The 24,102-nt window shown below is 44.8% G+C and overlaps 1 protein-coding gene across 5 annotated transcripts in view; it reads left to right on the top strand.

Annotated features, from left to right (window-relative positions):
* STARD13 (StAR related lipid transfer domain containing 13) overlaps positions 1 to 23,004 on the top strand; it is a 381,403-nt gene extending 358,399 nt beyond the window's left edge. For 3 of the 5 annotated variants that reach the window (XM_018056642.1, XM_018056640.1, XM_018056639.1), the window contains 9 exons: positions 254 to 427; positions 1,507 to 1,723; positions 9,303 to 9,501; positions 13,580 to 13,790; positions 14,352 to 14,466; positions 15,316 to 15,537; positions 16,265 to 16,482; positions 19,667 to 19,843; positions 20,551 to 23,004. In XM_018056642.1, the coding sequence (XP_017912131.1) occupies positions 254 to 427; positions 1,507 to 1,723; positions 9,303 to 9,501; positions 13,580 to 13,790; positions 14,352 to 14,466; positions 15,316 to 15,537; positions 16,265 to 16,482; positions 19,667 to 19,843; positions 20,551 to 20,668 (1,651 nt within the window). In that variant the 3' untranslated portion in view covers positions 20,669 to 23,004. The remainder of the gene's footprint in view (positions 1 to 253; positions 428 to 1,506; positions 1,724 to 9,302; positions 9,502 to 13,579; positions 13,791 to 14,351; positions 14,467 to 15,315; positions 15,538 to 16,264; positions 16,483 to 19,666; positions 19,844 to 20,550) is intronic. The other 2 variants (XM_018056643.1, XM_018056641.1) reach the window with 1 other exon arrangement.

The raw sequence follows: 24,102 nt of genomic DNA, 5'->3' as shown, positions 1-24,102 counted from the left end.
TACAGTCCATGGGGGTCGCAGAGTTGGACACGACTGAGCAACTAACACCACCAGTGAAACAGATAATGACTTCTTCCAAAATAGTTTCTTCTGTTTGTTCTGTGCATTTTGTGTCTTTCTGCTCCATTTGCTCTGTGACTCTCTTAGCTCGGAAACTATTTTGATTAGCTACTTAAAAATCGGTAACATCTCATGTTTTCTGACAAACCTATCCCCTTTGTGACTGGCTTCTCCGACGGTCTTTCTGGTAAAGGCGACTCCGGTGGAACAGCTTCCAGCTCTCACACCAGCCGCAGCCATCTACGGCATCACCCCACATCAGCGGACAGACAGCCGGCCAGCTGAACCTGCTCCAGCGCTTCTCGCTGCTCCGCCTCACGGCCATCATGGAGAAGCACTCCATGTCCAACAAGCACGGCTGGACATGGTGCGTAGCCCATTCACCTTGGAGCAGACCATTTTTTCCAGGGCTCAGTGTGTGATGGCAAGCACTTCTGTATTTGCTTTCTGAGTTCTGAGGAATCTGGTTGTTTCTTTCACTGCCAGTCTCTTAGGGAAAAAAATGCCCAGAGTTCTTCCTCAGTGTCCGCCTCTGGGATGCCAAAGCCTGGATGAGATGTAGCCTACAGGAAGCATTGCTTTATTTGTTGCTCTCTGTCAGTTTCCAGGGAAGGCAGTCAGGTTCCAAGTAAAGAGTGATTAGTTGTGAACAGAGACATTAAAAATAAACTTGCCATAAAGTAATTCTGGCAGTTTGCAAAGAAAACATCTGTTTCTTGTATCTCCTGGCCCAATGCAGAGCTCCACACTTAGAGCATTGCTTCATTCTGAGAGCACTGAACTCTTCTAAAACAGTTCCGCTCTTATTTCATTGGCTAATAAAAACAAGACTATGCAATAAACCTTTGGAATAAGGAACTCACTAAAGCGTATGTTGGAACTTGAATGTGGACCGATTTTACACAATTTGATGAATTTGGAAAAATGTAAGATGTGCTGCTAATTGTCATATGTTATATATTATGCACAAAGAAGAATTGGCAGTTTATATTTCATAAAATATAATAAGAAAGTTATAAATTGTGTGGTTAAATCAACATATGCTTGTGTATTAAAATTTTCTTTAAAAAGTACAACTGGTTCTAGAAAAGTAAGGGAAGATATTAACATAATATTTTATCTTCTCTTCTTTCTCCTCCAACCCCAATCAAATTTCTTCTTTCTGATGTAATTTTTAATTTTGTTTTGTTTTGTCTTATTGGGGACTTTAAAGTGTTTATCACTTAAGAAGTGTGTCCGTCACAGTTAAACTGGAATGTCAAGCACTTGATTTGAAAGCAGGGCCATAAATCCATTCTGCTAATGTGAATCACCCTGTTTAACAGTTAGAGGCACAGGGCACACAGTCCTTCCAATGCAATGTGAATTATCAAGGGAGAAATGTTGAATTCCCCAGCGCCTGTCAGATGTTCCAACAAAAGCTTGGCTTCCCTCTTGCTTTCACAGCCTCTCCCCGCAGTGTGCTCCACGAGGCGTGCATGACCTGGTTTCTGTGAATTTTAGGGCAGTTCCAAAGTTCATGAAGAGGACGAAAGTTCCCGATTATCGAGACAAGGCAGTCTTTGGCGTCCCCCTCATCATTCATGTCCAGAGAACTGGGCAGCCCCTGCCACAGAGCATCCAGCAAGCACTGAGATATCTACGCAGCAACTGCCTCGATCAGGTAGGGTCATCAGTCCCAGGCACAGGCCAGGCAGCACAGAGCGCCAGCCAGATCAGATCCGTCCAGGGTCAGACAAGACATGCCTCTCTGAAAGAAAAGGCACTGTTGTCTTTAGAGGTCCCTGTTTAATTTGACCAGGTGACATCCTCATCAAGCCATGAGAGGATGTTTCCTCACTGGCAACTTGAAGGACACCCCGGAGTGACTGCAGAAAGCTCATGTTGATCATTTGTACCTGTGATGGCTAATTTGTGTTGCCCGGAAGCTGGGAGTAAAGCTATCTACTGCATTTCCTTTTAATTATGGTCTCAATACCACCACTGATTGCATAGCATTCTTTTATCCCTGTTTGTTTTTAAACTAGAATTAGGTGTTTATATCTCCCTTTATTACTTTTTTGAAGCAGTACCATGACTGTTTATATTTTTTAATTTATTTATATATTTTTTAAATGTGCAAGTAAAATATGAAAATAATATCAGCTAAGTTAAATGTCCCTTCATCTTGTGGAGGTGATTAAAAAGCTCAAGCTGAACAAAAGTTTTGGAGACCATTTTCCGTCTCCAGGACTGTGGGCACCGCCACAGTGGTGGACAATGAATGGCCCAGAGTGCAACCTAGTCTATGATTAACCAGGCCAGGCCTTTGCTCCTCTGAATTAATACTCATTAGTTTCTCTATTAGACATTCTGTCCAAAATAAAAGCCATGTTTCTGCTTGATCAATTGCAACCTTGAGTATTGAGGGTATTTTCAGGTAACTATTCTATAATGGCTTCTATTCATCTTACTCTTTAATACCATGTGAAGAATCTGTGCCACTCTAAGGTTATTTGCACTTTTCATTGATTTACCCTTGGCCTTAAGCTAAGTGGACAGGAATGAGCTAAACCACCCGAACTCATGAACTGATGTCGTCTCCACCCCGGTGCTGAGATCATACTTAGAATCAGGATGGTCTCTTGATGAATCAGATAGCAGTTTTCAGTGGAAAAGAACAGGAGTAACTTCTTCATTCAATGCCATCACTGATTGAACTCAATGCATTTTGCCCTTTTCCCTTCCAACTCGTAATTTAGATAATACACACATCTTCATTTTTTCATATTTAGATGTTACCATGAGGGTAAACATGGTTGCTGTTACCATTGTGGTGGCGATGGCTGCTATGTTGAGAAATGGCCTGGATGGCTTGCCTGTTATTTCTCAGAAAGAAAAGCAACAGACCACTTGTCTAAAACCAACAGCACTCATCTTTGGGAGATGCCCCAATTAATGTTAATTGATTTGTGAGTAACATCCCGATAGAGCAATCCAATGAAGCTGATAGTTAAGCGTTAGATTTTTTTTTTAATTTTAGAACTTTTAACCAAAGGCACAAATTTATCAAAAGTAGAAGGTCTATGGGTATTTTACTGAGAAAAATTTTTGGAGAGGTGGGCTCAAACATTTGCCAATACCCTGGAATTCCCTGGTGGCTCAGATGGGAAAGAGTCTGCCTGCAATGTAGTGCGGGAGACCCAGGTTCACTTCTGGGGTCAGGAAGATCCCCTGGAGAAGAAAATGGCTTCCTACTACACTACTCTTCCCTGGAAAATCTCATGGCCAGAGGAGCCTGGCAGGCTACAGTCCACGGGGTCACAAAGAGTGAAACAACTGAGCAACTCTACTTTCACTCTAGTTAATCTCTTTTGCAGTCCTGAAAGCACTGCCACCATGCCCTTCAGCACAGGACTTTGAAGCTTCAACTGTACTTTTACTGGACTATTAGTATAGACCCAGGATTGTATTTTGTGGAGAGTATCCTGCTATTTGGACACATTTTTCCAAACTTCTCAATTTTTGTAAAGGTATATAAGACCCATCTCCCCTCTTGGCTGATTCTCTTCAAATCTTTGGCTCTAATGCTTATCAGCAAGTGCTCTATTAAGAGAAAACAGGGTTTGTTCTGGAATGCTTAAAGCAAATGCTGCAGTTCAGCTACAGTCTTCACTCAATAACTGTAACCTTTCTTAAGTGCCCAGCATGTTTCAGGGATATTAGGAATCCTGCGCTCACTGCCTCATTCAATCCCATATCCACCCAGGGCAGGGTTAGCCCCCAGGTGGCAATGGTGGAGCCAACATTTGCTTGAAAATCTATCTCCAGGGCCCAAGTTTTTAACAAATGCATTTCACTACCACCTGTTAGAATTGCTTGTCCCCAGTGATTTTGGGGTGATGCCACCTCTGGCATTGAGGAACACTTTGAGAAGTGGCCCCAAACAACTCACTGATGGATTCAGTGTCAGGATTGTGTCGATGATGTTATTCGTTGTATCATGTGGCGTCTTTTCTGTAAGAACCGAAGAATTTTTCTTCCTCAGGGCCCAGCACCTGAAAGCATTGTTATTTTGGGGATAACTGACCTGTCTATGTTAGGTACACCAGGCTCGTTCAGCTGGATATGTTTTCCTCTCTACACTGGCTGCGAGAATTATTGAAACCAAATGCACATTCTGCCTGTAGTTAATATATGCAACATGGGGGCACGCGTGAATTTTGTGTGTGAACCTCATTCCTACTTCCTGCTCTCTTTTTCTGTCTTTATTTTCCTATTGCTCTGATGGTCTCACCTATGATCCTTAATTTATAGATCACTGTAAGTCACTTTGAATTCTTTCCTAAACAAGATTGGCTACACATTGTAATATCACCACTCTACTCACTGCGTAGTCTTTGTGTAGAACGGAAAGCAGTCCTGCCCCCTGTAGACTCTGAATAAAGCTGTATCACCAGCACTGCTGCTGTTACTGATGCCAGTCTGCTGTTTGAAGCAAAAGTCATTCAAATGGAGAGAAGGAAAGTGGCACCAAATCCCCCTCAACCCCTGCTCCCTGGCTTAAGCTTATTCCCTGTCTCCGTTTCAGACCTGTAACTATTTTCTTTCTTTTTTAATCTGGACGAACACCACCCTGAAAAACAGTATGCTGGCAAAGCCTTATAAGAAAAAGCCTCATTTCATGGACAGGGATACTGACTGTAAATGTAAACACAAGGAACAAGTCAACACTTCTCTTGTCTCCATCCAAAGAAAGAATCTGTCAGATGTCACAGGGACTTTCGCCTTATCCAGTCCCTCCCTTAGGAAGCACTCAGTGCCGGCAAGGACCCCCCACCTTCATCAGCAAAGAGTGTGAGGAGCACACAGAGGGCCCCCTCTGGTCCCTGCAAAGAAGGCAGGCAGTAACAGTAAGAAACGAGGGCAAAGTAGAGAAACAATAAGAAAACCAGGCTCAGGAGGAAGACTGTCCTAGAGATTTAAGAGCCAACTCAAGCAAATAAAAGCCAGTGAATCAGAAAAGAAAGAGGGGCCAAAGAGCAGGGAAGGAGAACCCGCCAGATAAGCGTTCTTCCTTCACCAGTGGCGCCTTCTCTGAACCGAAGACTCAGGTCCTACACAGGATCCTGAGCCCCAGCCCCACAGCTGTGCAGGACCAAAGGGTCTAGGATGCCCTTCCTCTGAAGCACACGGACCGACTTCTCTGCTCCTCCTTTTACGTGGTCCCCTCCAACCACCTTCTAGGGCTGTCCCAACGCTCAGCCTCTGACCCCAGAGAGGGCGGCTCCCTCCCTGCTCCGCTCGTTCCCCTCAGGCTAAGCTTTCTTCTCAGACAGGAGGACGTCACAAACAGCTGAAGACAGCCCGACAGAGCCCTGAAACGGGGCCACCACATCCCCAAGCACAGAACATCTTCTTGGTGATGAAATACAGTGTGTCCATTTTCACCTGAGCAGTTGGCTGGAGATGAAATAAGGATGTTTACCTTCGATTATGAATCATTGCAGACAGGGCAGTGTGTGAAAGGAGCCGAGCTCTATTGGCTGAGCTTTTATTTCTAAAAGTTCACAGAAGGGCTCACAGCCTGAATCAGCTGCACAGAAGGATAGATGATACCCAGGTTATTCCCAGCTCCTGATAAGTATGGAGTCATGGCAGTGAGTGGCCAAACCTGCAAGGCTCCACATAAGAACCCGCTACGTGCTGCTCTCAGGCACCTTTCCCTCTCTGGAAAACACCAACCTTTCTTCATTAGTGGCGCACATCCCTAAAGAAGAGGAAACACAAGTCCTGATAAACATCATTAAGTGCTGAAAGAATTAGCATAAGCAGGATGCCAAGTAGGAGATTCAACATTGTTTAGATGAAACTTGAATTCCAATGCAGCACTCAGCCCACGCTCTCCTTTTAATGGGGTAACAAGTTTTAAAAGCCCAATTATGCCGTGAAGACACTTCATACTCAGGACAAGTATCCTCAACCTGCTGTCTATCTGACATCAGAATGAGATGTTCCTGGGTCTCTTTTTAAATTACATGTTGAGTCCTTGCTTTTCAAAGCTGCGTGTTTAGGTGGAAGAGTAAAGAGAGAGGACAGTAAAACCAGACCAGAGGGACACTCATCATTCATCCTTTTACCCTGAAAATGAGAGATGAAGCTTATGAAGAGAGAAGCAAGAGAGAAGAGAGAAGCTTATGAAATGGATTTTGCATTGCTGACCACTACTCTTCCCTATTAAGAGAGGATGTTGGAGCCATACTTCCTGGGACGTGAGAGCAGGCCCTGCTGTGTAATTTGTGGAGTCTTGTGCAAAATGAAAAGTGCATAGAGATTACGAAGAATTTCAAAATGGTGACCACAGAGCATTAAACTAAACGTGGGTCCACATGTGACTACCCAGGTCACTGGGCCACCAGCGACAGACACAGAAGCAAATGAAAGACATTTCACACATCTTGGGTCTTCTTCATAATGAAGCTGAAGGGCCTGGGGTTGCCTCCTATCGGCCACAATGACCATGGTGTCCCTAGAAGAAATGCATTTTCAGTGGTTTTTTTGGTCCTCCACTTTTTACTTACAAAAAGAAATTAGTCAGAAATGCGCATTTTATCGCCGCTCTGAAAGCTTTTTGAAGAGGAAGTGATGGATGGCAATCCTGGGAACCCCCAGCCCTGGCTGCTCTACGATGATGGATAAGAAAAGCTCTTCCCTCTGGTCCCAGAAAAAGCTTCTACTTACCTCACCAGGAAGTTTTCCATTACAGGGACCTGAAGCCCTGCCCCCAAATAGCTTAAACAATAGAAAATGGCCACAGTCACAAAACAACAAGGCAGGTAGTACGGCAATTCTTCCATCAGCTCAGTGCCATTTTTTATGACAGGGGCCCTTCCCATCTCTCTCTTCTGCCATCCTCAGTACTCCATCTGGAATCTGATTTCAGACCACCTTTACTTTTATTGGATTTAGAAAAAAAAAAAAAAATCCTCTGGCGCTTCCAACAGAACCCACAGATATTTCCCACGTTCCCTGGAAGATAAGGGTGGGACGGGAAGGTTACTGTCAGAATTTGAGGTAGAACAAATAAATACCTGACAACCCTCTGGACATCCTGTGAGATCTGAAGTCGGAACAAGCAGCACAGAGCCCGCGGCTGAAGAGCTCCAGACACGTCTCAAATCGTTTAGGTAACAGTATCTGCTGAAACTAGAAAGAAACTTGGAGACAGAACAGTACAAAGAAAGCATCCCTGGAATACGTGTGTACCTGCACCTCACGTGCACCAGAATCCGCGCCGGCGAGGCACAGAGGACAACAAGGAACCTGGCCACCACGTACACACACACATACTCACACACACACACATTTGTCAGCTTTATTCTTTTTATAGAACACGATCAGTATTTCTCCACCATCAAAAACAATAATAACAAGAATTCTCGGATGGAATACTCCCAACTCACAGGAGGAGCCCTGTTTGTGAGTCACGCTGAGGAATTCACCTCTGGGGCACTTAGCTTCTGAGAACTCCCGTGCATCTGGGCCCTGAGGCCTGGTCCTGGGCCTCCTTCCAGAATTAGAGATGTAAACACACTGAGGCTGGGTCTCACTCCAATAATCACTTATCTGACACCTTGAACTTTTCTTTTGACAGTACTTGCTTTCTTCTCCTGCCTTTTGATGAAATGTGGAGTAGTCGCCAGAGGAAGAGAAACGTTCCTTAGATTCTTCTTGGCAACGTTTCTGCATTTTCTAGGCATTCCAAACCTTAAGAATCAAAAAGAAAGCGATTAATGCTTTAAATGACACTCTGCCTGAATATCCAATTCTGTGGAATTGGGGTGGTAAGCCTCAGAATGCAGAGAAGGATTACTAAGGATTCTGTCTTTATTGCCACAAAAAGTAGCGGTGTATAATTTCCCCTGTGTTCCGTGCCTCTGACGTATACAAAACCCCGAGTATTCCCCAACTGCTTGGAATTCTTCCCTTGCTGTTACTGCAGTTCGAAAGAGTGAGGGCTGCTCTCCATTTATAGCAGCAACTGAGAGAGCTCTCCTCAGAGGCCGGAGCTTGGGTCGAGGCCGGCCTGGCACACGGAGCGGCCAGGGAGGCGTGATCTCCAGAGCAGGGGAAGAGCAGCCAGCATTGACTCCCGGTCCGGCCACGGCCCACCTCGCTGACCGCTAGGAGCGTGGAAGCGGGTCAACCAGGGGGCCCTTGGGGAGTGAGAAGAGTGCAGATGGAGGGTTGAGGAACCGGATTTGAGAAATTCAGTGCCCTGCGGGCATTTAAAAATAACAGATAGACTAATGCACTGTAAGCCGGGGCTCCCAGACGAGCTCAGTTCTTTTGGGGTGGCGGCAGGTCTGCTCGAGGGAAGCCTACAGCGTAACCTGGAAACCACTGCAGGACCCTGCGTCCCCACAGGGCTCTGCTCCCCCTTGCTCATCCCTGTTGGGGCATCATCCCCATGGTGCCCTACGGCTCCATTTATTTGTCAAGCAGAGGACTCTGAGTGCTAAGAATGAAAAGGGCGTAAGACAACGTCTTGAAGTCTGAAGAAAAGCCGCTCAAGAATCATTCTCACCAGAGCCATAACTTCAATACATAACAACTCACCAGCCAGCGTAGTAGGTGCATCATACGAGAAGCATATGTCACAAGGATTCTGAAGAAGGAAAAGCATAGAAGTAAGACTTTTCAATCAAAATACATGCTTATGATATTGTTTCATGAACACATTCCCAATAAACCTTTCCCTCAAAGGGGCATTGAATATGGTTGCTTATCTGGTATCTATCAAACCTTCCATTGAGGGAACTTTTTCAAAACCCCTACTAAAGTGCACACAACCAGAGGACAGGGAATTTTGTCTGGTCTGTTCACTGATGACTCCAAGAAGCTATAAGTATGCCTGATACGTAATGGGTATTTAATCACTACTTGTTGACTAAATGAATACAATAACATTGGTGGTGTTATAAGACTTGACAGGTTACGAAGCACAATCACGTTTATTTTCTCTGTAGCCCTGTAAGGTGGGGTACTATTATTATTTTCATTTCGTGGGAGAGGAAGTCAGTGTTCTGCTACTGCCCAGAGTAGCTAAATAAGAAATTTACAATTGACTAGTTTGGCCACAATTCCAGCTCACTGAGTCCTGGTCCCACTGCCTTCCCATCACCCCCTAGGTGCTTGCCGTAGGAAGAAAATATCTGGGGCCAAAGGCAGCTTCACTGACACATCCCTGTGGCTTGTTTCAGGTGGGTCTTTTTCGAAAATCAGGTGTGAAATCTCGAATCCATGCCTTACGTCAAATGAATGAGAACTTCCCTGAGAACGTCAGCTATGAGGACCAGTCCGCTTACGACGTAGCGGACATGGTGAAGCAGTTCTTCCGGGACCTTCCTGAGCCTCTTTTCACCAACAAGCTCAGTGAGACCTTCCTCCACATCTACCAGTGTAAGTGGTACAGTGCCCAGCCTGTTCTTAAGTGCATCCATTCACCTAAAAAAAAAAAAAAAAAGTACATAGACTGAATTTTAATCGTACTGGTAATACATGCATACGTGCTAAGTTGCCTCAGTTGTATCTGACTCTTTGCAACCCTTTGGATTGTAGCCCACCAGGCACCTCTGTCCATAGGATTCTCCAGGCAAAAATACTGGAGTTGGTTGCCATGCCCTTCTCCAGGGGATCTCCCACCCAGGGATCGAACCCACATCTCCTGTGGCCCCTGCATTGCAGACAGACTCTTTACCACTGAGCCACCAAGGAAACCCTACAAGCAATGCATGAAGTATATAAAAGTTACAGGAGTAAACTTTGTTCACACTTTGATATGAAAATCTCCAGGCTGTATTTTATGCATTTGAAAATACTTTTTGACATAAAAACTTTCCTTCTCTCAATAGGGGTTCGTGTAAGATATATTTTAAAAAAAAACAAAACTAACTTTCAATGTAATTTTAATAAACTTAAAATGAAAAGGGACACAATAGAATTTATTTTACATATAGGTGTTTTTTAAAAGAAAGCATTTCCTTGGTATATATGAAATCCAGATGTGTTAAAATGACTAGAAATCAAGGGAAAATTGTATTTTAATACCATGTATTTTAACTGGTGGTAAGCAAGCAAAGCAAATTAAGGCTTAAGCTTAATTCAACTAATTTATATTTTCACTTAGAACTTTTTAAGTGATGTGAAGTTGATAATGTTCAGTGAAGCCCCTATAATTAATAATTGAAAATAGCAATTTTTGATTTAAAGGCATACTCTGCTAAAGGTAGTTGCTAAGGGCAGGAGGAGAAATGAACACGTGGCCTTTTCCCAGCGGCACTGTTATGTTTACCCAGCATTCGCATGGGCTTCCTTTCAGGACTCCCCAAGGATACTCAGGTCCCACCATCAGTTTTCCATATCCTCCATTGGGCATCCAAGGATTCAGACAACTTCAGGTCATAAACACAGTACAGGATTCACAGTTCATTGAATCTGCAAATTCAAGACCCAAGTATAGGAAGAGCTGACTGTGTATTTATCAGGAAAAAGCACTTGCCTGTTAAGTGAACCTGTGCAGGTCAAACCATGTTGTTCAAGGGTCAGCTATAAGTATTTAATGGTCCAAGCCTCAATTCTTCAGGAAAAAAACACTTGGCCTGTAGACTTTTGAGTCTTTAGCAACATATGCATGAAATAGACCTTGACATGAAATTGATCCAACTCGAAGAGATTCCTGCTTATTGAGAATCCTGTACTAAATGTATTTTAGGAGTTTGCAATATTGCAAACAAAAAGGATTATAACAAGTACTACTTGTCAAAACAGGATAAAGTAGTGACCCACTAAATAAATATTATCTTGTCAAAATGAATAGGTTAAGTTAGTGATACAGGTTGCTGGAGCCTAAATACAGGGAATTCATGTTTCTGCCATAAGAGGTTGAGCTGTGTTTTATCAGTAAAACCTCCCTTATGGTTTGGAAGTAGCATATATGAGCCTTTACATGAAATCGGTTCTTGGGTTATGGTTGACATTGGTCTAAGGTTAAAGCCAGATTATTTCCAAGAGATAAATGCTTTCAGCTCTTTGTGAGACTCACAAACAACAACAACAAAAGATCAAAGCAGGGTTTATTTTAGCTGAGCAAACATTTACTAAGTTCAGCTTATGTTCAGGGCACTGTGCTAAGCCCTGCAGAGCACATGGATAGTAAGACTTAACTCTGCTCTTAGGCATCTTACAACTTAGGCAGACAAGACGTACACAGATAACTGCAATACAGCGAAATCGGAGACATTCCATGATAAGTTACAAAGAGCACCCAGGGAGGTTGAGATGAGGAATAAGAACTTGATGGAGAGGTGACAACTCAAGGTTGAGATACACAAGGAACACATGCTGAGCGAAGCAAACAGCACACGTGTCAGGCGATTATAGGATTTCCGTCTGGCTTGCAGAAGGGTAACTGTCCAGTGAAGGATCAGATGACTCCAAAAATTAGACTGAGGCCTGTACCCAGGAAGGGCACTGAACATTAGAGCAAAGGGCTCATATTTGGTTCATTAATCACTGGAGAACCTTCGGGCGTTGTTGAGGGAGATGACCAGTTACAATGCTCTCAGCTATAAACACAGGACCCAAAATCCAACAAACAGTTGTTTAAACAATAAAGACATTATATAATTGCACAAGACAGAAAATCTGGAGTTGAGTAATTCCAGAGTCGGTTAATCAGGGACACCATGGCTGAAGTGCACCTCTCTTGGTTATCCCCTTGTGACCAAGGTTATTCCCTTGGTCACAATAGGACTGCCACAACTTAGCATTATCATGTCTTCCCAAAAATCACATCCAAAGGCAAGAGGCCGGCAGACGGGGTCTCCTCAGGCATGCGTCCTTCTATCAGGGAGATAAATTTACAGAAGCACCTACCTAGCATTTATCTTGGTCTCATAGGCCAGAAAGTATACATTTTTCTCCCCTAAATCAATCACTGGAGAGAAGAACGGGGTTACCATTTTTGGTTTAGGCCAGCATGGGTCAGAGGGAAGGGCCCATCCTCCCTGAACACAATACAGCCCAAACCTGAACAGCACATGGCCTTTCTTAGAGAGGAAAGAGAAAGCAAGTATATCCCAGGCAGCCAAGCCTGTGCTGCAGGGCCAGTGTCCATCAGAACTGCTTATTTGACCCATGAATCCGGAAGTGGTAAATAGGAGCTACCAGACGGGACAAGAATGGAGGGTCAGGTAGCCAGCACATTGATTGAGGCTCTGAGTTACCTGCGGTGACTTCTAGTAGCCAGACTTGAAATAACAACGTTCCAGGGATAGACTCTGGAGTCAAGAGTTTTCCAATGTCTGTGGGGAAGAGGCCGCTTCTCCCAGGTGGCTCAGACAGTAAAGAATCTGGCTACTAATGCAGGAGATACAGGTTCGATCCCTGGATGGGGAGGATCCCTTGGAGAAGGATATGACAACCCATTCCCAGTATTCTTGCCTGGGAAATTCAAGGACAGAGGAGCCTGGTAGGCTACAGTCCGTGGGGTCAGGAAGAATAGGACATGACTAAGCTATTAACACTTCACACTTCTTAACTCAAGTGAGCTCCTGATGGTGTCTTTCACAGTGAGGGGAATAAGGCAGTGAGTCAGTCCTAAAAGCGGAGAAGGCAATGGCAACCCACTCCAGTACCCTTGCCTGGAAAATCCCATGGATGGAGGAGCCTGGTAGGCTGCAGTCCATGGGGTCGCTAAGCGTCGGACACGACTGAGTGACTTCACTTTCCGTTTTCACTTTCATGCACTGGAGAAGGAAGTGGCAACCCACTCCAGTGTTCTTGCCTGGAGAACTCCAGGGCCAGGGGAGCCTGGTGGGCTGCCTGCCATCTATGGGGTCGCACAGAGTCGGACATGACTGAAGCGACTTAGCAGCAGCAGCAGCAGTCGTCCTAAAAGATCACTAACAGACACAGCCAGGGGGCAGCAAAATGCAGCACGGAGCACCCATTTTTCTAGGATTTTCCCTCTTAGTTAGCTCTTACTGTTCAGGCCAATTCTCTTTCAAGCCTGCATGACCAGGGCCGCTCCACCCCGCCCCCCCAACCTCCGCCCCACCACCACCATCATCACCACGAGGACCACCCAGAAGGAGAACAGCTTGAGAAGAGAGGGGACCTGGTTCCCCTTCCCACAATCCCTGGGCATCCTGAGAGATACTTCGCCAGCTGGGGAAGGGGGGTGATGGGCAAGAGGTTTGAAACAGGTGAGGCAGCAGACAGGTGAGTATGAAAAGCCAGCACAGGAAGAGTCCAGCCTCGTCGTTAAGACTGAGTTCTGGAGTGAGACAGGGGGGTTCCGACGCCGGTTCCGAAGCCATGACTTCTCTGTGCCCCTAGCTGTCCTCCTGGTCACTATTGATGACAAGGACCCCAAGGACCCCAAGCATGTTCGCAGGAAGGTAGCGCACTCTCCCCCTCCCCTGCCGGCTCCTTCTGCGGCTGGCCCTCTGACGGCCTGGCACCCACTTTTTCATAGGTGTCCCCAAGGAGCAGCGGCTGCAGGCAGTGCAGGCAGCCGTCCTGCTGCTGGCCGACGAGAGCCGGGAGGTGCTGCAGACGCTGCTATGCTTCCTTAACGACGTGGTCCACGCGGTGGAAGAGAATCAGATGACGCCCATGAACCTGGCCGTGTGTCTGGCCCCCTCCCTCTTCCACCTGAATTTACTGAAGAAAGAAAGCTCCCCCAGGTGGGTTTTTCTCAAGGGGAATGTTAATCCTAAACCAGGTATTCCCCAGGGCTACTAAAAAAAACAAAACAAAACTACATGCATTGCACTTCAACCTGGGGATCTGTTAGCACTTTGTTTATACTCAGAAAATGTTTGGAAGAACCTGATTCTTGCACCTCAGAGAATTACCAAGGTAGCATTGAAGAGTGTCCTCTGTGATCCAGAAAACCGGGAATTCTGTTTTGTGTGTGTGTTACAAAATCTTCAATTTGAAAAGACTGGATTTCAGGCCCAAGCATGGCAGCTTGTGGTGAAGTCGTTTCAAACTTGGGGAAAAATGAATTAATTTCTCCCCCAACAGTTATTCCTGCCCTTATGTTTTCCCAAGGTTTTCCATTTGTCAGACTCTTAACCTGCCTCGGGATATCTAAGATGTGTGGTCACTGTTTTTATTTGGGAATGAGAAAGTCTGGGATCTGGGTGGCATCCGGGCATGAAGAGATAGCAGAGGGATGAACTGGGTCCTATGAAATGCTCTGGGGTTTGGGATCTGCTAAGCATTGTCCCCTTCAATTACAGAGTCATCCAGAAAAAATATGCTGCTGGGAAGCCAGATCAAAAGGACCTCAGTGAGAATCTGGCCGCAGCTCAGGGGCTGGCCCAGATGATCATGGAATGTGACAGACTTTTTGAGGTGAGTGAAAGGCTCCAACCACCTTCCTTCCTTATAGCTCTTGGAACTCGATAAGACAGTTGGAATGGTTACTGCATTTATGGCTTATTTCTGGTTTTATTTTTTTGACAATGGTACAACAAATAGTGCCTCCCAGAAATATGAGGAGCCAACCCTGAAGTTGAGGCTTTGACAGTTAAAGACACTTGGGTTTACCATAATGATGATGTTTATAAAAATGGTTGCATCAAGTTCTGGTGCCAGGTCCTAGGCCAGCCAACTACAGTATATTTAATGTGACCTCAGGACTTGATTAGATTCAATGTACGTGTCGGGGGGAGGGGAAGCAGGGGCGGGGGGGATACTGAACAATCGCTGTTAACTCTGAATCAGTGACAGCTTATGAATACAGCCACAGACCTGCTAAAGGAGTACGTGAACTAGACTTCTGGCATCCTTTCTGTGGCAAAACTGGCATTTGCAGAAGGAAAAAGTGTGCTAAAAAGGTAAAGCTGCTTTCTGAGTCATGTTTGTTGTTCCCCTTAAGTCTGTGCACTTTTTTAAGTTTCCTGAGTCCAAGTTTTGCCAAACTGAATAAAAATATATGACAAGTAAAATCAAAGAAAAGTGGAAAGGGTGAATGAGAAGTCGTGGCAATGTTCTGAATAATAAATATAGCCTCAAACAGATCTGGGTTTCCTGACTTTCAGAAGCCCTTTCTCGTGACCGCTGTCACTGATCTCAGACAAACATCTCTTGCCCCGCGGCACCCGGCCTGTCACCGGTACCGCGGTTTTCGGTGACGCTGCTTCACTTTCTCTATTAGTCTCAACATTTCTGTGTTGCTCTTCTGTGTACCCGTTGGTTCAGGTCCCGCTCGAGATGGTGGCCCAGTCTCATAATTCGTATGTGGAGGCTGAGATCCAACCGCCAACTCTGGAAGAGCTGGGGGCCCAGCTGGAGGACAGCGGGGCCACTTTCCACACGTACCTGGAACATCTCGTCCAGGGCCTCCAGAAGGAAGCCAAGGAGAAGTTCAAAGGATGGGTCACATGTCCAAGCACAGACAGCACAGAGCTTGCTTTCAAAAAGGTAATCTCGGGTCTTGGAAAAAAATTTACTCCCCAAGAGCCACATCTAACAACCTGGAATTTGTTTTGCTTCGAAAGTGGCCCCTCTGTCTCCAGGGCTTGTCACACATAGGAACTGGTCAAAGTTCTGCACCAGAGTCTGACTGTGTAACCAGATGGCAGACTGTGGAGCCACCCTCTGGACCCAGGCCGGGCTCTGCCCCTGAGCTTGGGCGAGTCACACACCTGTCTGTGCCTCCATGCTCTCATTTGCATAACGGACATAACAGCAGGAGCACTACCAGATACATACACTATGGATACTACGTATAAAGAGAGAACGAATCAGAACCTGCCTGTAGCACAGGAAACTCAGTGCTCTGTGGCGACCTGAAGAGGAAGGAAACCCAGAGAGAGGAGACATATGTATCCATATAGCTGAGTCACTTTGCAAACACTAAGGCAACACTGGAAAGCAACTATATTCCAATAAAAATTAATTTTTAAAAAATGGAAAATAGAAAACTAAAACTAAGAACAATGCTTAGCACACAGGAAGCACTGTGTGCTGCTGGTTATCGTTTTTATTGCCACTTTTCTCTTAAGCTTAAGGGTGACCATTTTAAACCTGAGGTGTACAGAATCACTTTCAAGTTCCATAATCGATGAGGCTTTTTGAATACCAGTGAAGCCGGGTAGGTTCTGCTGGAACCAGCGACCTCTCAGCCGCTGCGGGTGTCTTTCCCCAGGTGGGAGACGGGCCCCCGCTGAGGCTGTGGAAGGCTTCCGCGGAGGTGGAGGCGCCCCCCTCGGTGGTTCTGAACCGCGTGCTGAGGGAGCGCCACCTGTGGGACGAGGACTTCGTGCAGTGGAAGGTGGTGGAAACGCTGGACAAACAGACGGAAGTCTATCAGTATGTGCTGAACAGCATGGCGCCCCATCCCTCCAGGGACTTCGTGGTTCTCAGGTAAGCCTGCCCCTCTGCTCCAAAAGCAGGGTGAGAGCTGCAGATGGGAGCATTTCGCTGCATTCTCCCACCTCAGTTCAGCCTCCACTGGGAACACTAGCGCCGGCCCTCAGTCCATTTCCCTCGCCGAAAACTGACTGCCGTATTCATGCCCGACCTCCTGCTTCTTTCACCCGATGTACAGTTCTGCCATGCTCTCTTATGGCTCCTTTCAGTATGGGGCATACGGTTTATTAGGCCATAAATATCATTCATTTCCTCAGAACAGAGTCTGAAGATGAGCTGCTGTTTGTCCAGCTGAACTTTCTGCCAAATTATGCAAATTGAATCTCACTGGCTTTTCTCTTGCTTTTGTTTTTCTCTGCCTGGGAAAGGCAAGTCTTCAGTGGGGTGGCTCTCCATCTGGAGTGTGTGTAACTTCAGAATTCATCTGTATAACTTCACACGGTGCTCAGTCGCTCAGTCGCTCAGTCGTGTGCAATTCTTTGCGACCCCATGGACTGTAGCCTGCCAGGCTCCTCTGTCCATGGAATTCTCCAGGCAAGAATACTGGAGTGGACTGCCTTGATCTCCTCCGGGGGATCTTCCAGACCTAGGGATCTAATCCAGGTCTCCTGGATTGCAGGCGAATTCTTTATCGTCTGAGCCACCAGGGAAGCCCTCACGTGTTCATAAGTCATCCCCATGCATGGAAGCCGTGGCCCAGCCCTGAAGGTCCAACTATGCTGAGATAATCGAATGTCCAGAAAGATTTCAGGGCCTGATAAAGCTTGAGACTCTGATCTCATCTGCTGAAATATTGCTTCTAATAGATTTGTGAGTTGAGTTCCAGACCCCTGTTCTCTGGGTTTAGAGTGGGATGCTCAGCTAACAGTAGGCAGTGGGACAGTGGACCTGTGTATATTGGCTGGTGAGTCTGTACTGAATCAGAAAGAATGGGGATGGAGGATACTGACAAACCCAAATAAAATATAATTAAATAAAAAAAATTTTTTACTGATAACTGATGGTGAATACCATCTCTTCTCATATATTAGCAGTTTACAAAAAAAATCACTAGTGAAATCCCCAAATATATATTTAAAATAGTTTCTTTATTAAACTAGTCTTGATGGCAAACTAAAGATTACTTTTCACATGGGCTATTTCTGCCTTTGGAATTGGTCCTTAGGACCTTGAGTTTCAAGGGTCATTTTTTTTTTCCCCAAATATATGTATTTATCTTAGCCACGATGGGATCCTGGTGGAAAATGTGGGAAATTGTAAGCATGGCTTATTAACACAGTTATTGGGACATTACTCATCTCATTGGAAGTTAAATTTTACACCTTCACTGCTGCAAGCAAGAAGTGAAACAGTTCCAGGATGGCAGCCCTGGGGACTGGTGGGTTGGAGCCCCGCCATGGTCCGCTCTCCACTCCCCTTAGAGGAGGCTGCAGGCCAGAGTCTGTTCATGGAACTCCCTCCTTCCAATCCTCCTGCAGTGCCACCCGCCTGCCATTTCTAGAGTCCCATTCCATCCCAGCCTTGTGCCAGGCACTGTTGGAGACTCAAGATACTGCTGTGAACAGACCACAGTCCTGCTGTCTTGAGATTAATATTTTATTAGGAAGAGTCAATAAAGAATAAGCAAGGGGACTAGGATTTCTTATCTTTTCTGTTGTTTCTCAGTTGCTAAGTCGTTTCCGACGCTGTGACCCCATGGACTGCAGCTTACTAGGCTCTCCTGTCCTTCACTGTCTCCTGGAGTTTGCTCAGATTCATGTCCATTGAGTCAGTGGTGCTATCTACTCATCTCATCCTCTGCCGCCCCCTTCTCCTCCCGCCCTCAATCTTTCTCAGCATCAGGGTCTTTTCTGTTGAGTTGCTCTTCACATTAGATGGCCAAAGTATTGGAGCTTCAGTTTTAGTGTCAACAACAATGAACCAGACATGTTGCTTGCAGCAGGAATTCCTTGTGGTTATGATACAAGAGGTAGAAAGTGCCATGGGTGGTCTCCTCTCAGGATTACCATGTTCACATCTCACTTCATCCCTTTCTCTAGTTCCTCAGGAGGTTCCAGTGATAGCCACTGAAGCCTTTTTCCATTTTATCCCCACAAATCTATGCAACTTTCCGTCTTTGTTCTTAATCACAGCATCATGCATGAAAAGAGACTGGTCATACCCATGGAGAAGTTGCTAAGAAATTTGTTGGGCTTGCTTATTCCCAAGTTTCTTGGTAATATGTTTCTTGTATGGTAGAAGAGAATGAAGTTATAGATAAGATAACTAAGCAAGGGGATAGGATTTGTGACTTAATAACTGAGATTATAATAAACCCATATCCTGTGGTAGAAATGGTTGCTACAGAGATGCTCCTGACTTCCATCTACAACCTTTTCTCAAGTGGTACCCCCTTCTATGCTTGAATAGCTCCAGTAACAGTGAGCTCACTACTCCTCATACAGCCCATTCCATTTTTGAGGAGTACACATTGTGTAGCTCTTCTCTGCACTGGATTGAAACATGCCTTCCTATCTCTGTTTTCTGGAGTCAAATCAACTGTATTTATTTCTTCTCCCACTCAAGAGCCTCTCAAGGATTTGAAGGCAGCTAGCAGTCCACATATGTCTAGTTTTCTTCTAACTGAGCATCGTCAGCTCATGTATCCTTTCAGACTTGAGTGGAGCATCACCTCCTCCAGGAAGCCTTCCCGTGTGTATGATCTCAGAGTTCTCCTTGCACAACCATATCACTGTGCTTGTCAGAGTGTTTTAGAGTTCTCTCTGGAGGTCTGTTTCTCCTCCTGATTAGACCTTTGTGTCCTCAGTGGCTTCTCATAGCTTGGCACATCCAGTAGACGTTTGGTGAAAGAACTGAATGAGCAAGTCCCAATTCCCAAATGGTGGGACCAGCAAGCCCTTCAGGAATGTGCAGGAGTCTCTGCAGCCTCAGTTTGGGATTTGGAAAGAATCTCTAAAAATTGCAAAGTCGTTTCTGACCTCTGGGTCAGAGGGATAAGACCCCTGCTTTGAACCGTACTGTATAAACTTTACACACACTTGTGAGAACCATTAGCTGAATCCAAGTAACTGGGCTTGGAATTTGAGCAAGAAAATGTCAGCGTAAGCCTCAGCTCCATGCTCAGGGTTTTCTTTCTCTCTTGGCCGTAATTCCCACGTGTGGGTTTGTTTTGCTGCAGGACCTGGAAGACTGATTTGCCCAAAGGAATGTGTACCCTAGTGTCCCTCTCCGTGGAACACGAGGAAGCCCAGCTCATGGGCGGCGTGCGCGCTGTGGTGATGGACTCTCAGTACTTGATAGAGCCATGTGGCTCAGGCAAGTCGCGGCTGACCCACATCTGCAGGGTGGACCTGAGGTGAGTGTGGGCTCCTGGAGGTGGCAGGCACAGCCCTCTTTCCCATCTGACCCCTACTGCTCTGTCCTTTCCTCCTCCTGACCATTAACACGTTGTCTCGATGATTACGAATCACTCCCCTCACTTCTCTTTCCAGCCTTGCTAAACTTCTGACTGTCAAGAGACGGTCCCATGCTTGTCTTTCTTTCCCGTTTTGTCCCACGTGTACTGGTGTGCTTCTCTCACGGGGCAAACGCCAGCACTGGCTCCTGGTACACGGTAGATGCTCAGGAAATACGAGTCCTCTTATGTTTCTTTCCAGCCTGTCCCTTTTCTGTTCCCTCCAGTTGCCCTCCTATGAGAAGGAACTAATTTAAATCCAACCTTTTTCAATGCATTCATGATGCTAGACTGAGTTCTTGGTCTGGGTGGATATAAACTGGGTTTTCTCCATAAATTCTTGAATTAAGTCAGACTCATCCCTGAGAGGACGCTATCATTTGAAAGCACCTGGTGAATCCTGCAAAGACAGACTGAATCCTTGGCCAGGAAGGCAATTTTACGGGCCCCCATTGACAGAATGAGGTTCGCAGATCCTAGGAGCAGCGCCCCTCGGGGAAGGCAAGCGGACTGACAGGCAGGGCACAGGCGCCGCCGTGTTGACCGTGACAAACTGTTGTGATGTGGAAGAGGCTTTCCCACTTCCCTCCCCTTTTTTGTCCCCACAGAGGTCACTCCCCAGAATGGTACAATAAAGCCTTTGGACATCTGTGTGCGGCGGAAGTTGCCAGGATTAGAAACTCTTTTCAGCCCCTCATTGCTGAGGGTCCAGAAACTAAAATCTGAGTTTTCCCAAGTGTGACATCAAACTCAGGGAAGAGGAAGCGGAAGCAAACACTTGTGGGAGAGAGTGTGAGCGTGAGAAAGCAAGGAAGAGAGAGAAACTAATTGACAAAGTTAATGCTCAAAAGCAGAAGCACTGAGAAGTCAGAATGTCGAAGATGCAAGAATTTCTGAGAACTTTCCCTAGCCTTCCTGGAGACGGCTACATCCCTACTAATATAATATTTTTAAAAATCAGAACATTTATCTATGTTACTTAAGATTAAATTGATTATTCCTTGTGCATTGCCTAATTTTGCTATTTAAAGGCTTCTAAGAAGCACTATCATTAACTGTAAATAAATGTATGTGTAGCATTTGTACATATGTGTGTATATCTCTATCTTCACTGTATATATGTAAAATGTCAATTTTATATATAATGGCGTATTTTGAAAAGGAATGCATCTGATCAGGTGAGCCCCTTCGGCACACGGTTCTTTCCAAGCCTCTCTGGGCCCTGTGTCCCCACTGCCCTGTAAGCTGAGCAGAATCTGCTGCTAACACCAAAGTGTGAAAACAAGTTGTCTGCCCTGATGTTTTACCAAAGATTAGCCAACCAAAGGAAAACACATTAAATGGTTCTCACATGTTGTCAGTTTGTATCATTCAGAACTTGAGCGTGGGGTATTGGATGAATCGAGGAAAATAATAGTCCTCATTAAAGCAAAGAAGTGGGTGAGTAGTCGTTACCAGATTTAAGACTATATTACCAGTTGCCATGGGGCCGGCAGATACAGTTTCAGTGAAATGCCAGATGCCCGTGCACCACTGGAGTCAGCTCCAGTGACTGAAACAGAACCTGTATTTCCCTGCTGATTAGAGCTGAATATAATAGCCTTGGCATATTCACAGCCAAAGGGAGCCTCTGTGTTTTGTTGAGGTTTCATAGATACATTGCATAATGTTCTTAAATGTCATTCTATTTGACCAGTGGCCTATTTAATGGTCACAGTTAGTTGACATTTTCTTACCAACGTCTTGCACTGAATTTAACTCTGGACACCAGATAAAGGGAGATGCTGGTCACTCAAGAGTCTTGGACCATTACAGCTGCAGGGAGTTCTAATATTGCTATGCTCTTAAGATATTGCTCGTTAAAGTTCTGCAATCTGAAAGACAGGGTTTAAAACTAGCATTAAGACCAAAACTGTGTTCTTCAATTAGCTTTAGAAAATATAAACAGGTTTGTTAAGTCCATGCTTCTTCATTTGTCAGTCAAGCTAGCTATGCATTTGCCCGAACCTTATTTATTATTGTATGGACTAAGCAAATTGACTATCCTTAACCAATTGCTGATGGATTTTAAGTTGGGTTTTTTTCATTGTAATTCAGCAACTCTAAAGAGGAAGATAATTTATTGTGTTTGATTTCAGGGAGAGATTGGTATCATAATTTAGCAATTGGTGTTGAAGGGGAAAAAAAAAACTGAGTGTTTTCTTTTTATATTGTATGTTTATGTAATGTTTTCTTTTATCAGTATTGTGCAATTCTTTTATTGAGAGGAATAAAAATGCTATAAATGAGTTCTGGATGGTACAAGTAAAATCATACTGTCTGAATTGTAATCGAGGAATTTTTTTTGTTTCCTTGCCTACCGAAGAAGGTGGCGGCAAACCCATAGTTTTCCATTTGCGCAATGCTCTGTGAGCAAAACAAATTCACATCCTAAATTTAACCACATATGCCAGATTACATAGACAGGATCGTTAGTGAATTTTAATTTAGCTTAATACTGGTCCCACTCCAGAGATGGGGCCACGTGTTTTCAGGAGCTGTGACAGGCACACAAGGATGAACGGTGTCCTGTCACCGAGAGCAGGGCTTTTCCAGCCTTATCAGCACACGGATCACCTGGAGATCTTGTTACAATGAGCCTCTGATTCCCGCAGGCTCAGGCAGGCCTGAGATTCTGGATTCTGAACCAGCTTCAGGGCCAAGACCACACCCTGAGAAGCGGAGATCTAGAGGACACTTAGAATAAAAACAACGTTATTTGATTTCTGACTCCCCTTCTCTTCAAATTACCTTTTTATTTTTTATGCACATACTAAGTACACCCCTGCTGCCTACAACACAGTGCATCTTAAAAAGAAACAAAAGAGGAGAAAGATGCATCAAGCTTGTTTGTCAAATACCATAGTATTTTATGCATTGTTATCTTGCCAATGGAAATAAAATATACTGCCTTTAAGTAATATATTTATACCTCATGTATATCTTTACCTCGATTGTTGGTATCAATCATCAATTGTAAATAAATAATTGCCAAGGCAAATAAATTTATATACATTAAATATACCCCTCTTTTCTCTATAATACATGTTGAGTTTCATGCTTCATATAAATGGAAAACCTGCTTCCTGAGGAAGATTTCTCTATAAAATAGCATGCCATTAAAAAAAAGAAAAAAGCTCACCATGAGTTTGACACCTCTGTACCGTAGTCAAATCTAAAGATTTATATAAAAGCCTAGATTGTTATCTACAGACCTTCACTAACAGTATGGGTGCCTTAACCTGTATCTAAGCCATTATAGTGATGGGTAGGGATTTCTTTTACATTTCGCTGTTCTGAAATCTGGAAGTTATAAGAACACCTTTATAGTATTTTCTGAAGGATTCTGTGAGCTCTAGCTACATTCCCATTTTTTTGAGTGCACAAGAAATGGAGACTTGATAACGCAACTTATGGCAGCACCACTGGACCATGAAGAGTAGCCAAACCTGAGTCTGAGCCTCTGGCTTTCCACCCTTGTACAGTACAGTCAGCCCTCCATATCTGCAGGTTCTGTGTCCAAGGATTCAACCAACCACGAATCAAAAATACTCCAAAAAAAAAAGAAAAACAATTTCAGAAAGTTCCGAACTAAACTTGAATTTGCTGTGCACTGGCAACTATTTACATAGCATTTCCATTGTATTTACAACTATTTACATATCATTTGCATTGTGCTAAGTATTATAAATAATCTAGAGATGATTTAAAGTATATGGGAGGATGTTTGTAGGTTATATGCAAATACTACAACACTGAATATTCATTGGAAGGACTGATGCTGAAGCTGAAGCTCAAATAATTTGGCCACCTGATGTGAAGAGCCGATTCACTGGAAAAGCCCCAATGCTGGGAAGGATTGAAGGCAGGAGGAGAAGGGGACAACAGAGGATGAGATGGTTGGATGGCATCATTGACTCAATAGACATGAGTTTGAGCTAAAACTCTGGGAGATAGTGAAGGACTGGGAGCCCTGGCATGCTGCACTCCATGAGGTCGCAAAGAGTTGGACACAATTGAGTGACGGAACAATGAACAATAATACCTCTTTATATAAAGGACTTGAGCAATCCCTGGGTTTTGGTACTTGAAGGGGGTCCAGGAACCAATCTCCTGCATAC

Source organism: Capra hircus, chromosome 12 (assembly GCF_001704415.2).
Source record: "Capra hircus breed San Clemente chromosome 12, ASM170441v1, whole genome shotgun sequence".
NCBI lineage: Eukaryota > Metazoa > Chordata > Mammalia > Artiodactyla > Bovidae > Capra > Capra hircus.
Note: the sequence above shows the minus strand (reverse complement) of the source record. Positions and strands in the feature narration are given on the sequence as shown.